The sequence below is a fragment of the Aricia agestis genome, chromosome Z (assembly GCF_905147365.1).
Source record: "Aricia agestis chromosome Z, ilAriAges1.1, whole genome shotgun sequence".
NCBI lineage: Eukaryota > Metazoa > Arthropoda > Insecta > Lepidoptera > Lycaenidae > Aricia > Aricia agestis.
This window is the reverse complement of record NC_056428.1, coordinates 8665279-8679601: the sequence shown is the minus strand read 5'-3', so window position 1 is coordinate 8679601 and position 14323 is coordinate 8665279. Positions and strand designations below refer to the sequence as shown.

Genomic DNA, 14323 nt, shown 5'->3' with positions numbered 1-14323 from the left:
AAAAAATAATATAACATAGAATAATTAATCCAACTTAATCGACAAATAGTGCAATATAAATTTTTGTTATTTATGATTGTTTCGAATTATGCAACGATTTTGGTGATGGAAAAATAAAATGTCGATAGTTTTCATGGATGTTTTAATTAATTGATTTGATACAATAGTCAACGAGCGCTAAATACCTTGACAGTGCCCTTCTCTAAAAATCGATTTACAACGCGCATGCGTCAGCATTTCTTGAGAAATTATTGCCTCCTGTCAAGCTCAGCCGCGGCGAGCTTGTAATAATAGAAAATAAACCATGTAAATACAAAACATCACAACTTATCATTTAGCTATAAATTGCATGTTTGCATGTTTGCATGTTTGTCTATTTACAAGTTTGTGTTACAAACTAAAATATAAATAAACTAACTAATTCATTGACGAAAATGTGATGTTACTATAGTAATGTAACTTGAATAACATTTTATGTAACACCACGGGCTACATTTTGCGAGTCTTGTGCGTGATTTTTTCAAAATGGCGAAGTGTGGGTATCACGAGTGCGTCGGTGGTATAAAGTGAAATATGAATGAAACACTGGGCAGGGGCTACGCCCGCATCGAAGCTATCCGAGCGGCCCGAGGCGAAGCCGTCAACATGTCGGAGCCCGGGGCTCCGCCGGCGGACCGGTACAACTCCGTCTATCTCACTCTCTTCGTGGCTGGAGCAGCGTTTCTACTGCCCTTTAACAGGTTGGTAGCATCCAAGACATATACAAAATAAAATAATAATCACTAAATATTTTAATTCTTAATACTTACCTTGATCGTGGGAACCGCAGACAAAATAGATTTTCAATTGCTATGCGACCGCCGGGTGCCGCTTGGGAATTGATGAGTTAATCGCATAGTTTGATATATTGTAAAGTGTACTTTTGGATATTTGTCAATTCTTAAGAAAGTGACGAAAATCAAAATTCATCGATATCGATTTTAACACCTCAATCACAGTATAAACAACACTATGTCAATATTAACAATGCTTGTGTGAATGGCTGCTACGGTGTAGGCCGTAGCTCGTAGCCTAAATCAGGCTACGGCCTACGACAGTTGCTACGACATAATATGAAAACTGAAAAAAAAAATCATTTTGATGTGAATTATTATAATAATTAATTGTGATTATTTGGATTTGTAATAAATAACTTTTAGTAATAAGTACATATTTATTATTTACATATATTACATATTTATAATCACTATTTGTGAAAATATCTACTTTTATAATATATAAGTCAAAGCTTAATACTACTACTTTTATTTAAATATACTTGCTTTGAGGTTAACAGCGTGGTTAACAGTAATTATTGACTAAATTATTGTTATCACATTTTATAAAATAAATTAAAACGTACTTATCTAATATGATTAACACAATTTTATAGTTACTTCATAGTTATAAGAGAAACTATGGAGGTTGTGACACATAATATAATCTAGCATTCAGACTAAAAAAAAAACGAAAACTGCTGAAGTTAAAAAAATACACTATCAATGTAAATTATACACCGTCTACATTTATTTGCCAGTCAGCTGATTCCAGAACGATTTTAAAATCATCCTGTTAGTAGACGACCAAATTCCCGTACATTTTAAAATGAGAAATCCATTTAAAGGCAGGAAGTCTGTCAATTCTATGTGTATCTTCTTGTACAGTGAATAAGGTTTAGTAATGGCTTAGTTAAAAATCCGCCCGTTCTGTTTATGAATGCACCGCAACGCCGCGTTACCGCCGCTTACATTGGAACGTAAACTAGCCATAACTGGACAAAACCTTATATTGATATTCCTTTAAATATGGAATATTCCAGCTTCATCATGGCGGTGGACTACTTCCAGCACCACTACCCCAACACGACGATAATGTTCGACATGTCGACCGTGTACATCGCGGCCGCCTGCGTCGCCGTCGTCGTCAACAACCTCCTCATTGACCTCTTCACCTACAACACTAGGATCACCTTCGGTAAGAGCATCATCATCATCACGTCCACTTCATCATGGCGGTGGACTACTTCCAGCACCACTACCCCAACACGACAATACCTTTAAAGTTGGTAATATTGTTACTGTCCAGAGTTCTAATACATACTACTCTAGCTAGTGAAAGTAAAATGAGTAATTGTAAAAGAAACAGGTCATTTAGCCGAAACTTTTTCGTTTTCGCTTCGTTAAAGAATCGCCGATCAAAATGTATGGAATTGACATAAGACGAGTCGAACGTCAACGTCATATTATCGAACGCTTATGTCAATTCCATACATTATCACGTGGGAACAGAAAAAAATCAGTGGGGCAAAACAGGGCAAAATTGTATTAAATCCTTTTCCGTGCGGAGTCCCGGAAATACTAATTGAAATTTCAATTAGTTCTTGCAAATTTTCGTCCCTTTTATATTACTGAACGCTTTAAAAGCTTTACGCAATAAAAGCAAATAAGAAAGAAAATTACTGGAACTTAAAATATAAAGTGTTGCGGCATTCTTCGTGTTGTTGTCGCATTCGCGTGCAATGTTCACATTACTACAGCCTTTTCTTATATTCATTCAGCGTAGTATTTGAGATTTGTGTTATTAAAAATTGAATCTTATTATGAACACTTAAGCTTTCAACATAACTGTATCAAAACTATATCAATTTTACGTGCCCTTTTTTCACTATATTCATTAATTATTATTTTTAGCGAAATACACGACCGGTTTCGAAACCATTCATCAATCATCATCACACCTGATTGTGTTTTATTTGTGTTTAAAACAAAGTGTATTACTGTATTATACTTTTAATTTGAAATGATATTTCTACAATTTGAAATGATATTTCTACCAAGAACCGACAGCACAATCACATACGCTTTGTTTTTCTGTGAAAATCGTTTTTTTTGTTTGAAAATACTATGAATGCCAATGGTAATAACGAATTTCTGTAGGATAAACTCTTAAATTGACAATAATTGGGTATTATACCATAAAATCTTAACAAAACATAGCTTATTAACTATCAGAGAAATTGATTCAAAAGCATATGGCGGACCAACGTCTTTTGGTCGGATCCAATGTTGATTGTGATCTGATCTGTCGGCTGGATTTAACACAACGCGATCAAATTACGTAGGTCTTCCATCCGCCTACGAAATAATTTCTCTGACAGTTCTAAAGTAACATCAATATTTTTAGGTATTCTCCTATCTCTGGCGACCATGCTGTTCGTGGCGGTCTGCAACATCGGTTGGGACGGTTTCTCCACGAACGTGTCGTACACCATCAACCTGATTGCTATCGGTGTGGTTGCGTTCGGTTGCACCATCCAGCAGGCGTCATACTACGGATTCACGGGTTGTCTGCCACCGCGGTACACTCAGGCTGTCATGGCGGGTGAAAGTAAGATATTACGAAGTATAAGTTTACTATTTTATTTATGAGCCTTGTCATTATGGGTGTTTTTATTCGCGACAGTGCTAATCAATCCATACTAATATTATAAATGCGAAAGTATCTATGTCTGTCTGTCTGTCTGTCTTGCTTTCACGCCAAAACTACTGAAACGATTGCAATGAAATTTTGTATACAGTTATTCTAGAGTCTGAGAAAGGACATAGGCTACATTTTGATGTGGGAAAATATCTTATTTCCATGAAAATATCGATGAAAATGAATTCGCATTGCGCGTGGCCAGCGCTCATCCCGGGGGTCCTGGGTTCGAGTCCCGCAGGCGGAACAAAAAGTTTTCAATGTTCCTGGGTCTTGGATGTGTATTAAAATAAAATTTCAAAAATCTTAAACATATTTTATGTACTAGCTGTTGCCCGCGACTTCGTCCGCGTGGACTTTAGTTTATAGCGCGCGGTGTCAACAAAATTTGTGTCAAATTTAAAAACTTTTTAAAACCCTGGTAAGTGGTACCCCTCTTAGGGCCGCGCTACACCGGAATGGCAGCGCTGAAAGTGCTCGCCTCGCCGCTGCCATTCCGGTGTAGCGCGGCCCTTAATTAATCAAAATACCCAAAAACAGCTGTGCAGTGTGCATATAATCTATACTAATATTATAAATGCGAAAGTATCTCTGTCTGTCTGTCTGTCTGTCTTGCTTTCACGCCAAAACTACTGAACCGATTGCAATGAAATTTTGTATACAGTTATTCTAGAGTCTGAGAAAGGACATAGGCTACATTTTGATGTGGGAAAATATCTTATTTCCATGAAAATATCGATGAAAATGAATTCGCATTGCGCGTGGCCAGCGCTCATCCCGGGGGTCCTGGGTTCGAGTCCCGCAGGCGGAACAAAAAGTTTTCAATGTTCCTGGGTCTTGGATGTGTATTAAAATAAAATTTCAAAAATCTTAAACATATTTTATGTACTAGCTGTTGCCCGCGACTTCGTCCGCGTGGACTTTAGTTTATAGCGCGCGGTGTCAACAAAATTTGTGTCAAATTTAAAAACTTTTTAAAACCCTGGTAAGTGGTACCCCTCTTAGGGCCGCGCTACACCGGAATGGCAGCGCTGAAAGTGCTCGCCTCGCCGCTGCCATTCCGGTGTAGCGTGGCCCTTAATTAATCAAAATACCCAAAAACAGCTGTGCAGTGTGCACATAATCTATACTAATATTATAAATGCGAAAGTATCTCTGTCTGTCTGTCTGTCTGTCTGTCAGTCTCGCTTTCACGCCAAACGCCAAAACTACCGAACCGATTGTAATGAAATTTTGTATACAGATAGTCTAAAGCCTGAGAAAGGACATAGGCTACTTTTTTACTGGAAAAAAGGGTTGTAGGGGGGTGAAAATGCGTAAATTTGTTCAAATTAAGTTAGTTCCAACAATTCATAATAGATGGCGCCGTGCGTCTTCTACATCGCGCTGACGCTTGCTCAAAAGTCTTCCTATAAGACGTGGTATCATCTTACATTTAAGTTTCGATTTTTTTCGATTGTTATATCTATTCTACGGTATAAAAAAAACTCAGTACTTTATCTGTGCAGTGACGTAACCTTAAACCTATCAATGATAAATAGTTTATGGGTAAAGTTGTGTAATTGGAGGGCTAAATAAGCTTTAAAATTTGGCATAAAATATAAAGTTTAATATAAAAAAATGAAATACTTATTGTGTGCACACTGCACAGCTCTATTGATTTAAGGGGTACCAGGGTTTTTTTATAAAAGCTTTTGACACCAATTTTGTTGACATCGCGCGCTATAAACTGAAGTCCACGCGGACGAAGTCGCGGGCAACAGCTAGTATTAAATAAACAAAAATCCGCCTCCATACAATTTGTATGGAAGCGGAAATCCGCTGCGCCCCGACGCCCCCGACACAGTGTGCGATACGCGCATCCGCTTCCATACAAATTGTATGGAGGCGGATTTTTGCGATGAGTCCCGGCACGCTGAGCCCCGGCACGGCCCGTCTCAGTGTGCTCACTCCTTAAGCCTTAGGTATAATGCAGCTCAATAACTCTCAGGTGCCGCAGGCTTCTGGGTCTCCCTAGACAGGATCGTGACGAAGTACTGGTTCAAGCAGCCGAAGCGGAGCACATTCATGTTCTTCATCTTCTCCATCCTCATCCTGCTGGGCCACTCGATGCTGCACCACGTGATGATGAAGCATCCCCTGGTCCAGCACTACCTGAGGCTCACCAACGAGTCCCGACACAGGCGCCGCATACAGCTCCATCTGAACCCCACTGAGGATGCCACTTTGGTTCGTATATTTATATACTGACAGGGCAAAGATTTATTTTTGTATATTTGCATTATAATGCAGGCTCTGAACAATAGACCGACTGGACTTTCAAGGAAAAAGAATGGCTATTGATGCTTGATGAATGATGAAGCATTTAAAGCTCTATTCTGTTAGGTAACTGTGTTGATTAGCGAAACTTTCTTTCTGCGAGTTCGTGCCATAGCTTAGGTATAATGTGTCCAAACGGAAATAAAAAAAAAAATCTGGCGAAATAAAAATAAAACATTAATTTTCTTCATTATGAGTATATTAACATGTCAATGATTCTGATAGTAATTATAAAAAATAGATAAATAATTTGTTTCAGATGGAAAGTGAAGCTGGCGAGCCGAGCTACGGAGTGCTGAAACTACAAAGCCCTGTCGCCTCTACTGCTGGCACCGGTATGTAACAAAAATACTTTGATATATTCTGTTTTAATTTGATCTTATAATATTAATAAAGCTTATTTAGGTGTCTGTAATTCCGCCGATATAAATCTCACACGTATTAATTTTTTTATGAAATAAGGGGGCGAACGAGCAAACGGGTCACCTGATGGAAAGCAACTTCCGTCGCCCATGGACACTCGCAGTATCAGAAGAGCTGCAGGTGCGTTGCCGGCCTTTTAAGAGGGAATAGGGGAGAGTAGGGAAAGGAATAGGGTAGGGGATTGGGCCTCCGGTAAACTCACTCACTCGGCGAAACACAGCGCAAGCGCTGTTTCACGCCGGTTTCCTGTGAGAACGTGGTATTTCTCCTGTCGAGCCGGCCCATTCGTGCCGAAGCATGGCTCTTCCACGTATAAATTTAACGCGACAAGGAAATGCGATTGCGAAATATGTTGGTTGTATTTTTGTCGAAAAAAAAAATACTTACATTTTACTTTTAAAACAAAATTAAGTACTTAATTAAAAAAAGAATCGTATTGAAATTTGAACATGAATTTAAAAAAAAAACTAAATTTGATTATTTGATGCTATCCAATGTAATTAAATAGATTTTAAAACTAATGGACGGATACGTTTATAAGGCAGAGTTGCTCTAACACGGGGTTTGTCTACTTTTTATAGCGGCAAGACGTACTTACACCTGCGTTACTATAAGTTTATGAATGACAATACAAAAGTGTTAATAAAACCACCGTGTTTAAGAATGACAGTACAAAAGTGTTAATAGGTTAATAGTTTCTTTGTTCACCTTTTTTTTGTCCAGTTAATGAATCAAAAACGTGCACATAGCTGCATTATGCATTATAACACCATTAATTGCATATTAATATACCTATGTAACGTTTGTGCACAAGGAAATCATAATCGATCTATTGTTTCCTGTCTATATCTCATAACATGCCTAATAGGTCTGTTTAATTAACTTATCTATAATAGAATATCTTTAAATAAGGAAATGATAATGCAGCAAAAACAAGCACCGCTTATGTTCCGCAAATGTCTGGAATTTAGATATAGAAAGCTAATGAGATTATTATTTATATATTATCTAGAGTTTTAAGTAGGTATTTGGATATTATTATTGAAAATTCATATAAAAAGTTTGTACTAGCATTATACGGTGTTTCCATGTTTCGTGGCCTAATAAAAAATACAAATTACTATAATATAAACGTTAAGAGGGTCTTATTATTCGTCCATGCCCTTGATTGACGTCAATCGTTTAAATATGTGTGGACTGTAGATAGTATAATTTCATGCTATTCTTCATGAGGTAAGAGATAATTTATGCCTATGCATAAATTATCAAAATTGCACCGTAGGAGTAATAGACTTTTGCCAAGTATTTTACCTAAGTGTGTAGGTTTTACACAAGTAATTAAACAGCCTGACGATGATATTTTAAGCTATTGCATAGCTTTTGTCCCGGGCTTTGAGAGAGACGACCAAATCAAGAAATTCCGTTACGAAAAGAAGCTAACACTGCGGTGGCAACCATCGCTGTGCCGGTCGGTGCGGCGTTGCCAGACTTCAGCACGGTGTTTGTGTATGTGCGACTAGACGTATGCGAATTATTATTTTACTAGATGTTCCGCGCAGCTTCGCCCGCGTAATCTTCCTATGAAGTAGGAATGTCACGGAAACCGTACATTTTTCTGCAAAAAAAGAAACCTACGTTCTTTCACGTAATCTTTTCTTCATGTGTGCCAAATAACATAACAATTGCTCCAGTAATTAGTTCTTTCAAATAATTTCCCCGTTTTCTTCACACTTTCCTCTATTTCTTCGATCCTATTAGTCTCAGCGCGATAAAATATAGCCTATAGCCTTCCTCGATAAATGGGCTATCTAACACTGAAAGAATTTTTCAAATCGGACCAGTAGTTCTTGAGATTAGTGCGTTCAAACAAACAAACAAACAAACTCTTCCCAATTATAATATGTATTATAAAGTATAGATAAGTAGATAAAAAGTGCTAGTCTCCGAGTGCCATACATTTTTTTACCAGCGGAAGCAGACAGCGCGTTCAGTTTCGCGAACCCCGTGTACTCGCCTACCGCGACGTTACCTGTCGCGTTAGAGAGCGTGTCGGAGCCGCGCTCACCATCAGCTCGGTCTTCCAGACCTTCTTACAAGGTGGAGGACGTGGTGTTCGAGGCCCCCGAGCGACCGACGTCGTGGAGGAACTTTAAACGTGAGTGTGGGACTTTAAGGCCCATTAGCGCCTGACTGGATTAGAATTGATCCTGCATTATTTCCTTCGTTATGAAAGAACATGCACAACACAAAACACAGAACCAAGATGAGCTTTAAATGGGAATTTTAATAGTAAGTTTCTTAAACATCATGTTTTTGGTTTGGTATAATCAGGATCATATTGCCCACGACAATCTGCAAATCCATAAATCTAGCGTTCTACTTTCGATAGGTTAAGTTCTTTAGTAATGCCCGGGCCGCACTTGCGTAGTGCTTCGCGCTTAAAATGATACCATTGGACGATTTGCGTGTATCGTCAAATGGTATCGTCTCAACTCTCATAGCACGAAGCTTCGTACGAGAGACGCATGTGCGGCCGCGGCATATCAACTACACAAAATAACACTTCACTTTTTTAATATAATTAAATAATTAAATGAGATAAGAATAAAGAGACATAATATTATTAAATAGAAGAAGACAACCAAAGTTTTTTCTTTTTTTCCAGGTGGCGTACTAGCGCGATGGGCGGTCGCACGAGCAATATACCCGTACATGGTGTCGATAGGCCTGGTGTACTTCACCACGCTGAGCCTGTACCCCGGGATCGCGTCTGAGGTGCCCTCCTGCCGGCTGGGTTCCTGGATGCCCATCATACTCATGTCTTCGTTTAACTTCTTCGATTTTATTGGAAAGGTAAGGGATTTGTATTAGACGCACTGTTAATTCTTTTTATATCTATGGACTTCTTTTTCTTCTTCTTTTTATATTATCTGCGCCCTTGGACGGTTCTGGGTTCACAGCAGCTGTCTAAGGTCGGACAAAGTGATGGTTAGGGGATAGCTAGAAATTTCCTTTTATTATTTAGCAATATTTTGAGATTTTTCAATTTTACCTTACATTTTGGGGGGGGGGGGGTCATGTCCCCTGTGACCTCCGGACCGCGCCTGACGAAGTGAGTAATTAATAATTTGAAAATTGGAGGTTTTAAGACCGAGAAAATGATTTGAAATCAAAAAATGGGGCTTTAATGTACAGCTATTATATATGCTACTATATTATATAAGCTACTAAGTATATAAGTAAATAAATATCAAATAGCTAAGCTAATTATTTTTGTCTTATTCTTTGAACAAACCTAGTAAGGTATGTTCAAAGAATAAGACAAAAATAATTAATAGTCCTTATGTTATAAAATGTTGGTAACCTTCTTCATCCACTCATGTCTACAATCAAGTTATATAACAGATTAGGGTATTTATGTATCCCTATTTTCTTGTATAGAGTTCCTGTAAGAGAAACAGTAACAAAAGTAACAAAGGATACGAACGGGACCCTAGTGACCCTAGTATTACTAAAGGACCCCACAAATTAACAGTTCACCTGCAGGCCGCCGCCTGGCAGTTAATCGGAAAAGATCTCAGACCCCTGACGATTTTGTAGATTTTGTATCGACGGTCAATGAATGTCAGGCAGCCTGCCGACCAGAGCCTGCAGGCGGACTGTTAATGTGTGGGACCCTTAAGATTTCGCTGTCCGTCCGTCCGTCTGTCTGTCTCCAGGCTGTATGTCAAGAACCATGATAGCTATACAGTTGAATAAAGAGCTACGTTTTCACCCACTACCACGTATCCACGTACTATCGTGGTTTCATATCTGCTGAGATAATCTGGGAGTTCTTTTTTGTGGCTCGCACTTGGACCAATTTTTGAACCAATTTTTATATAATATTAAAAAGTTTAGGAGTAAAGGAGGAAGAAGATTAAAATATTTAAACACAGCACAGTACAAAAGAATAATTGGTTTGTTTTGCTTCCGTAAATAGGCGCAAGACCTAATGACCTAAAAACGTCAGATAACCGCGAGGGTCAAATTGACAATAATTGGCCCTATAATATCACTCGTTTTAAAAATAACTCGTAAACGATCATAATCTACTTTTGTACGAGATTTCTAGATAATTCTAGATGTGTATGAACTATGAACCAGCGTTTTTGTATTACCACAATACTTAAACTTCCTAAGCCTATTTTAATGAATATGAATTACTTAACAAATGAAGGTGATGTTACATAATATATTATAATATTGAAGATTTTATATAATAATAATATTATACACCATCTTTTGATGACTATTGTATGTGAATTATTATTATATAGTATCCGAATATGTACCGAAGCCTTCGATCACTAATATACACCGAAGCAGTAAAAAGCTCTGTCACGTTATCTTCAAGTGAATCCATTTTAACCGACTTCCAAAAAAGGAGGAGGTTCTATTTTCTGCTCTACCTAGATATATATTTTTTATTTTACGCCTAAGTTCTGCATATAACTGCGAATTGACGTCGCATCGCAAAATATCTGCGACAAAACTCATACTAAAAATGACATTGCTATGCGATGCGAAATCGTAGTAAATGTGTGGGAGCCCTAAGTTTAGCTAGCTGAAATTTTCCTGCTGACCCAGATCGCGGCGGCGTGGCCGTACGAGTGGAGCCGCAGCCAGCTGCTGATGGCGAGCGGCTGCCGGTTGCTGCTGGTGCCGCTGCTGCTGCTGTGCGCCGCGCCGCGCTACTCGCCGCACATCGTCGGAGATGTGAGAGAGATAGATATAGTATTTTGCCAAATCTTCGAAGGCAATCCCGTTAATGAAAAAACTAAAAGAAAAAAGTATACAACATATTATAATTATACAGAAGAAGGCAAGAAAAAGTCTGCAAAACATAATAATCGCTTCATCCGGACTCCTGGCAACCCTAACTAGATAATATAGTCCAGAGTTATTGCTTATTCATAATCAAGGAGTCGAAGGGAAAAAAGCGGGCACGGGCGCACGGCCCTGCCTTCATTACCAAGATTCGGAACTCGGATACTGAAAAGGTCTTGGTGGAATAAATGTTATAATATCTACTCTAAAATATTTACCTACACTTTATTTTAATAATTAAATACTTAAGACAAATTATTAATGTTGTGTTTAAGCGTAGGTTGAAACCGATAATAATTTAAAATAAAATGCCAAATTGTTTCCAGATGTATCCAATCATGTTTTCCGTCGTGCTGGGTTTCTCGAACGGTCTATTCGGTTCGGTGCCTATGATACTAGCGCCATCTAGAGTTGGTAGAGAACATCGGGAGATTGCTGGTAAGATTTCTTACATTGCTTTTTTTAGGAAGGTTAGGTATTCATTACAAATAAAAAAAATATTATGCAATATTATTATTAATTTTCTTAGTAAACCAGCGAAAGATTTTATAGCTTTGTTAGGGCCAGTTTCACCACTTCCTGGTAAGTGCCGAATAGGCTATCCACCACTTAACTTGTAAATTGTGAATAGCCAATTCGCCACTTTATCAGAAAGTGGTGAAACAGGCACTTAATGTTTAGTATGGTCTTACTTGTAAGCTTGTATAAAAAAGCAAGCAATTTCTTGGGTATTTGCTCAGAAAGTATTTCAAGGCATAAGTATATTTCAAATTGAAATATTACCGCGCAATAATATAGCAATGTATTCAAGTAAATGAATAATCATCTAACATTAGAAATAGCAGATGCGACTACTGTTACAAAATTGAAGATTTCGTATAAAAAAAAATAGTCTCTCGGTCTATAAATTGTATTTTTTTTATTACTAGACGATTCCATCGTTTTAAAGTTAATTTTAGTTACTTCTTCAGCTCAAATACTAACATCATCTATTTCCAGGTAACATGATGACGCTGTCTTACAACGGGGGTCTACTATCAGGGTCCCTCGTATCGTATCTCCTGCTGAGCATGCTCGGTCCCCCCGCGGAGGCCCCCTGCCGGGTCTACCCCACCCCCGTGTTACCCACCCTCCCCCCTGTAACTACCACCCCCTCCAATATCACAATCCCTTTTGTACATTAAGGTACTTATAAAGAAGGTTAGAATCGTTTCGTTGACAATGACAGTTTTATGCCCGGTTTTTGTACATTTTCTGAGATTGTGACAGGTGTTTCATTTTTCGACAGCGTTGTTGATTGGTCGATTATTGGAAGTCAGCCAATCATAAATATAGTGAATAAAACTTAGCACGTGCTGGTTTGTCATCCATGAACGTTTAATACAATCACAGAAATAGTTCGTAGTTCGTACCCGCGCGGTACCCTAATATTAATTTTGAAAACATTATTTACTTATATTAATGGCGGAGTTCGTACTACTACGCTACTAGGGGTCGCAATACCGAACCATTTAAGCAAAACCGGTATTTCCGGGACTAAGCTAAAGTTAACAAATTTAGTACAATAAAATTAGTTTGCGGAGGAATAGTAAGTAGGTTCCTAACCTAAATCAATTTATCTTCTGAAAAAAAACAAAATTTGAACTGATTTTCAACATTATTTTACCTTTGAAAAGCTACGTTCTTTGTAGTTTGTAGGTTATAACACTGATAACTTAAATTTGGTACCACGTTCACAAAAGTGGTGATATAATGATGGAATCCATGTCAAATCGGGAGAAATTTTCGAAATTTATATAGAAACATATTATGTGGATTTTAAGTTTTTTTATGAAGTAATCCAAGCAAATACTACCAAAATGTAAGATTTATATCAAGGTATGCCCTTTTTTACATGGGCTTAACGCATCCTCGGCGGATTGGGGCATCGGCCAGGGTATGTATGGGACTATCCAAGGAACTACCCACTAAAACCCCACGGTGCTTCACTCCCCGCTTAGGCATAGTTATGGCCTATGGCACGATCAACCCACCCCAACTCTACCAATGGTTGTCCGCGTTTCGCAGGCTCATCAAAACATGCAGGCATAGGATTCCGTCAGGCCCACTCGACTTGGATATCAAGGGAACAGAGGGCTAATCACACTGAGCGCTGATGAAACCGAATATCCGACATGATGTTCGTGCCTCGCGTATGGTCGGCGGTTTCTGTCACCCGTCATCTAGGGTCGAGTTTGGCGAAAAGACCTTAACCAGAAGATCGGATTAGTCTTTTGCATCGTGGGCCAACGAACTATTTCCTACGTGCAGAAATTCCCTTCAATAGTTTTGGACAGAGACCAGAATGCACGAGTTCCCGAGGGGAGGCGGTCTAGTCTCTTAGCAATTCTATTGACGTGCTGTTTCTTTGCCCGAGTCATCTCTTTCTTGAGGGACCTATAGCCAAGGTTGTACTCCATTGTATATGTATGTATTTGTTCTGGTATTTAAATCCCGAGCAGACACTGCATTGGCCCAGGATTGGTAAGCCTCCTGCTTCCGGCGAGAAGCTTTTTTGGAGGATGAACCAAACCAGGGATGAAATCTGCCGCTTTTGGATACAAGGTTGCTGAACAGAACTCCCGAGTCTTTAAAAAAATGTATTTGAGAATTTTAGCATTGCTTAAATTAATTCAGCCGTACACCACTTACTGATTTGATGAGTTTTCATTCAAAGTTGTTTGTTGGTTCAGAAGTAACTAAATTGATCTTCTGAATCTTTCAATATAAAGGATTTAAAAGTTTTGGTGTTCCAAACTATAATATTTAACAAGCATAATTTGTGCTATATATTTGAATTTTATGAGTTCATGAGTCGTTTCCTGAATGCGAAGTTACTGAACAATGAACGTTACTCTTGAGCCTTTAACGATAAACACGTGAAAATTTCAGCATTTGGGAACGTAGGCGTTTAAGACAACTACGATAAAATATGGTGTTTGACGTAGTATAAAGCTGTGGCTGATAAAAGATCCACAATCCACATATTATGTGAATCTTTTTGAAACCCATTAAGTAATAAGTACTTCTTGGTTTCACATAACTAAAAAGAACGTAATTTAAATATAATGGCGCCTAACTTTTGCTATTTGTATTTGTTTTTTTATTTAATTTTGCTAAAACCGAAAATACCGAAAATCCCGGTTTTTGTAAAATG

At 38.3% G+C, this 14323-nt stretch overlaps 1 protein-coding gene across 1 annotated transcript; it reads left to right on the top strand.

Moving 5' to 3' along the window:
* The first annotated feature begins 9 nt into the window (after nucleotides 1–9).
* On the top strand, nucleotides 10–12657 carry LOC121738983 (equilibrative nucleoside transporter 4). Its single transcript, XM_042131281.1, has 10 exons — nucleotides 10–740; nucleotides 1859–2013; nucleotides 3223–3426; nucleotides 5507–5745; nucleotides 6095–6170; nucleotides 8228–8413; nucleotides 8924–9111; nucleotides 10888–11016; nucleotides 11454–11565; nucleotides 12127–12657. Exons 1-10 carry the CDS (start codon nucleotides 574–576, stop codon nucleotides 12309–12311), a joined length of 1641 nt encoding a protein of 546 aa, XP_041987215.1. The 5' UTR covers nucleotides 10–573; the 3' UTR covers nucleotides 12312–12657.
* The last annotated feature ends 1666 nt before the right edge of the window (nucleotides 12658–14323 follow it).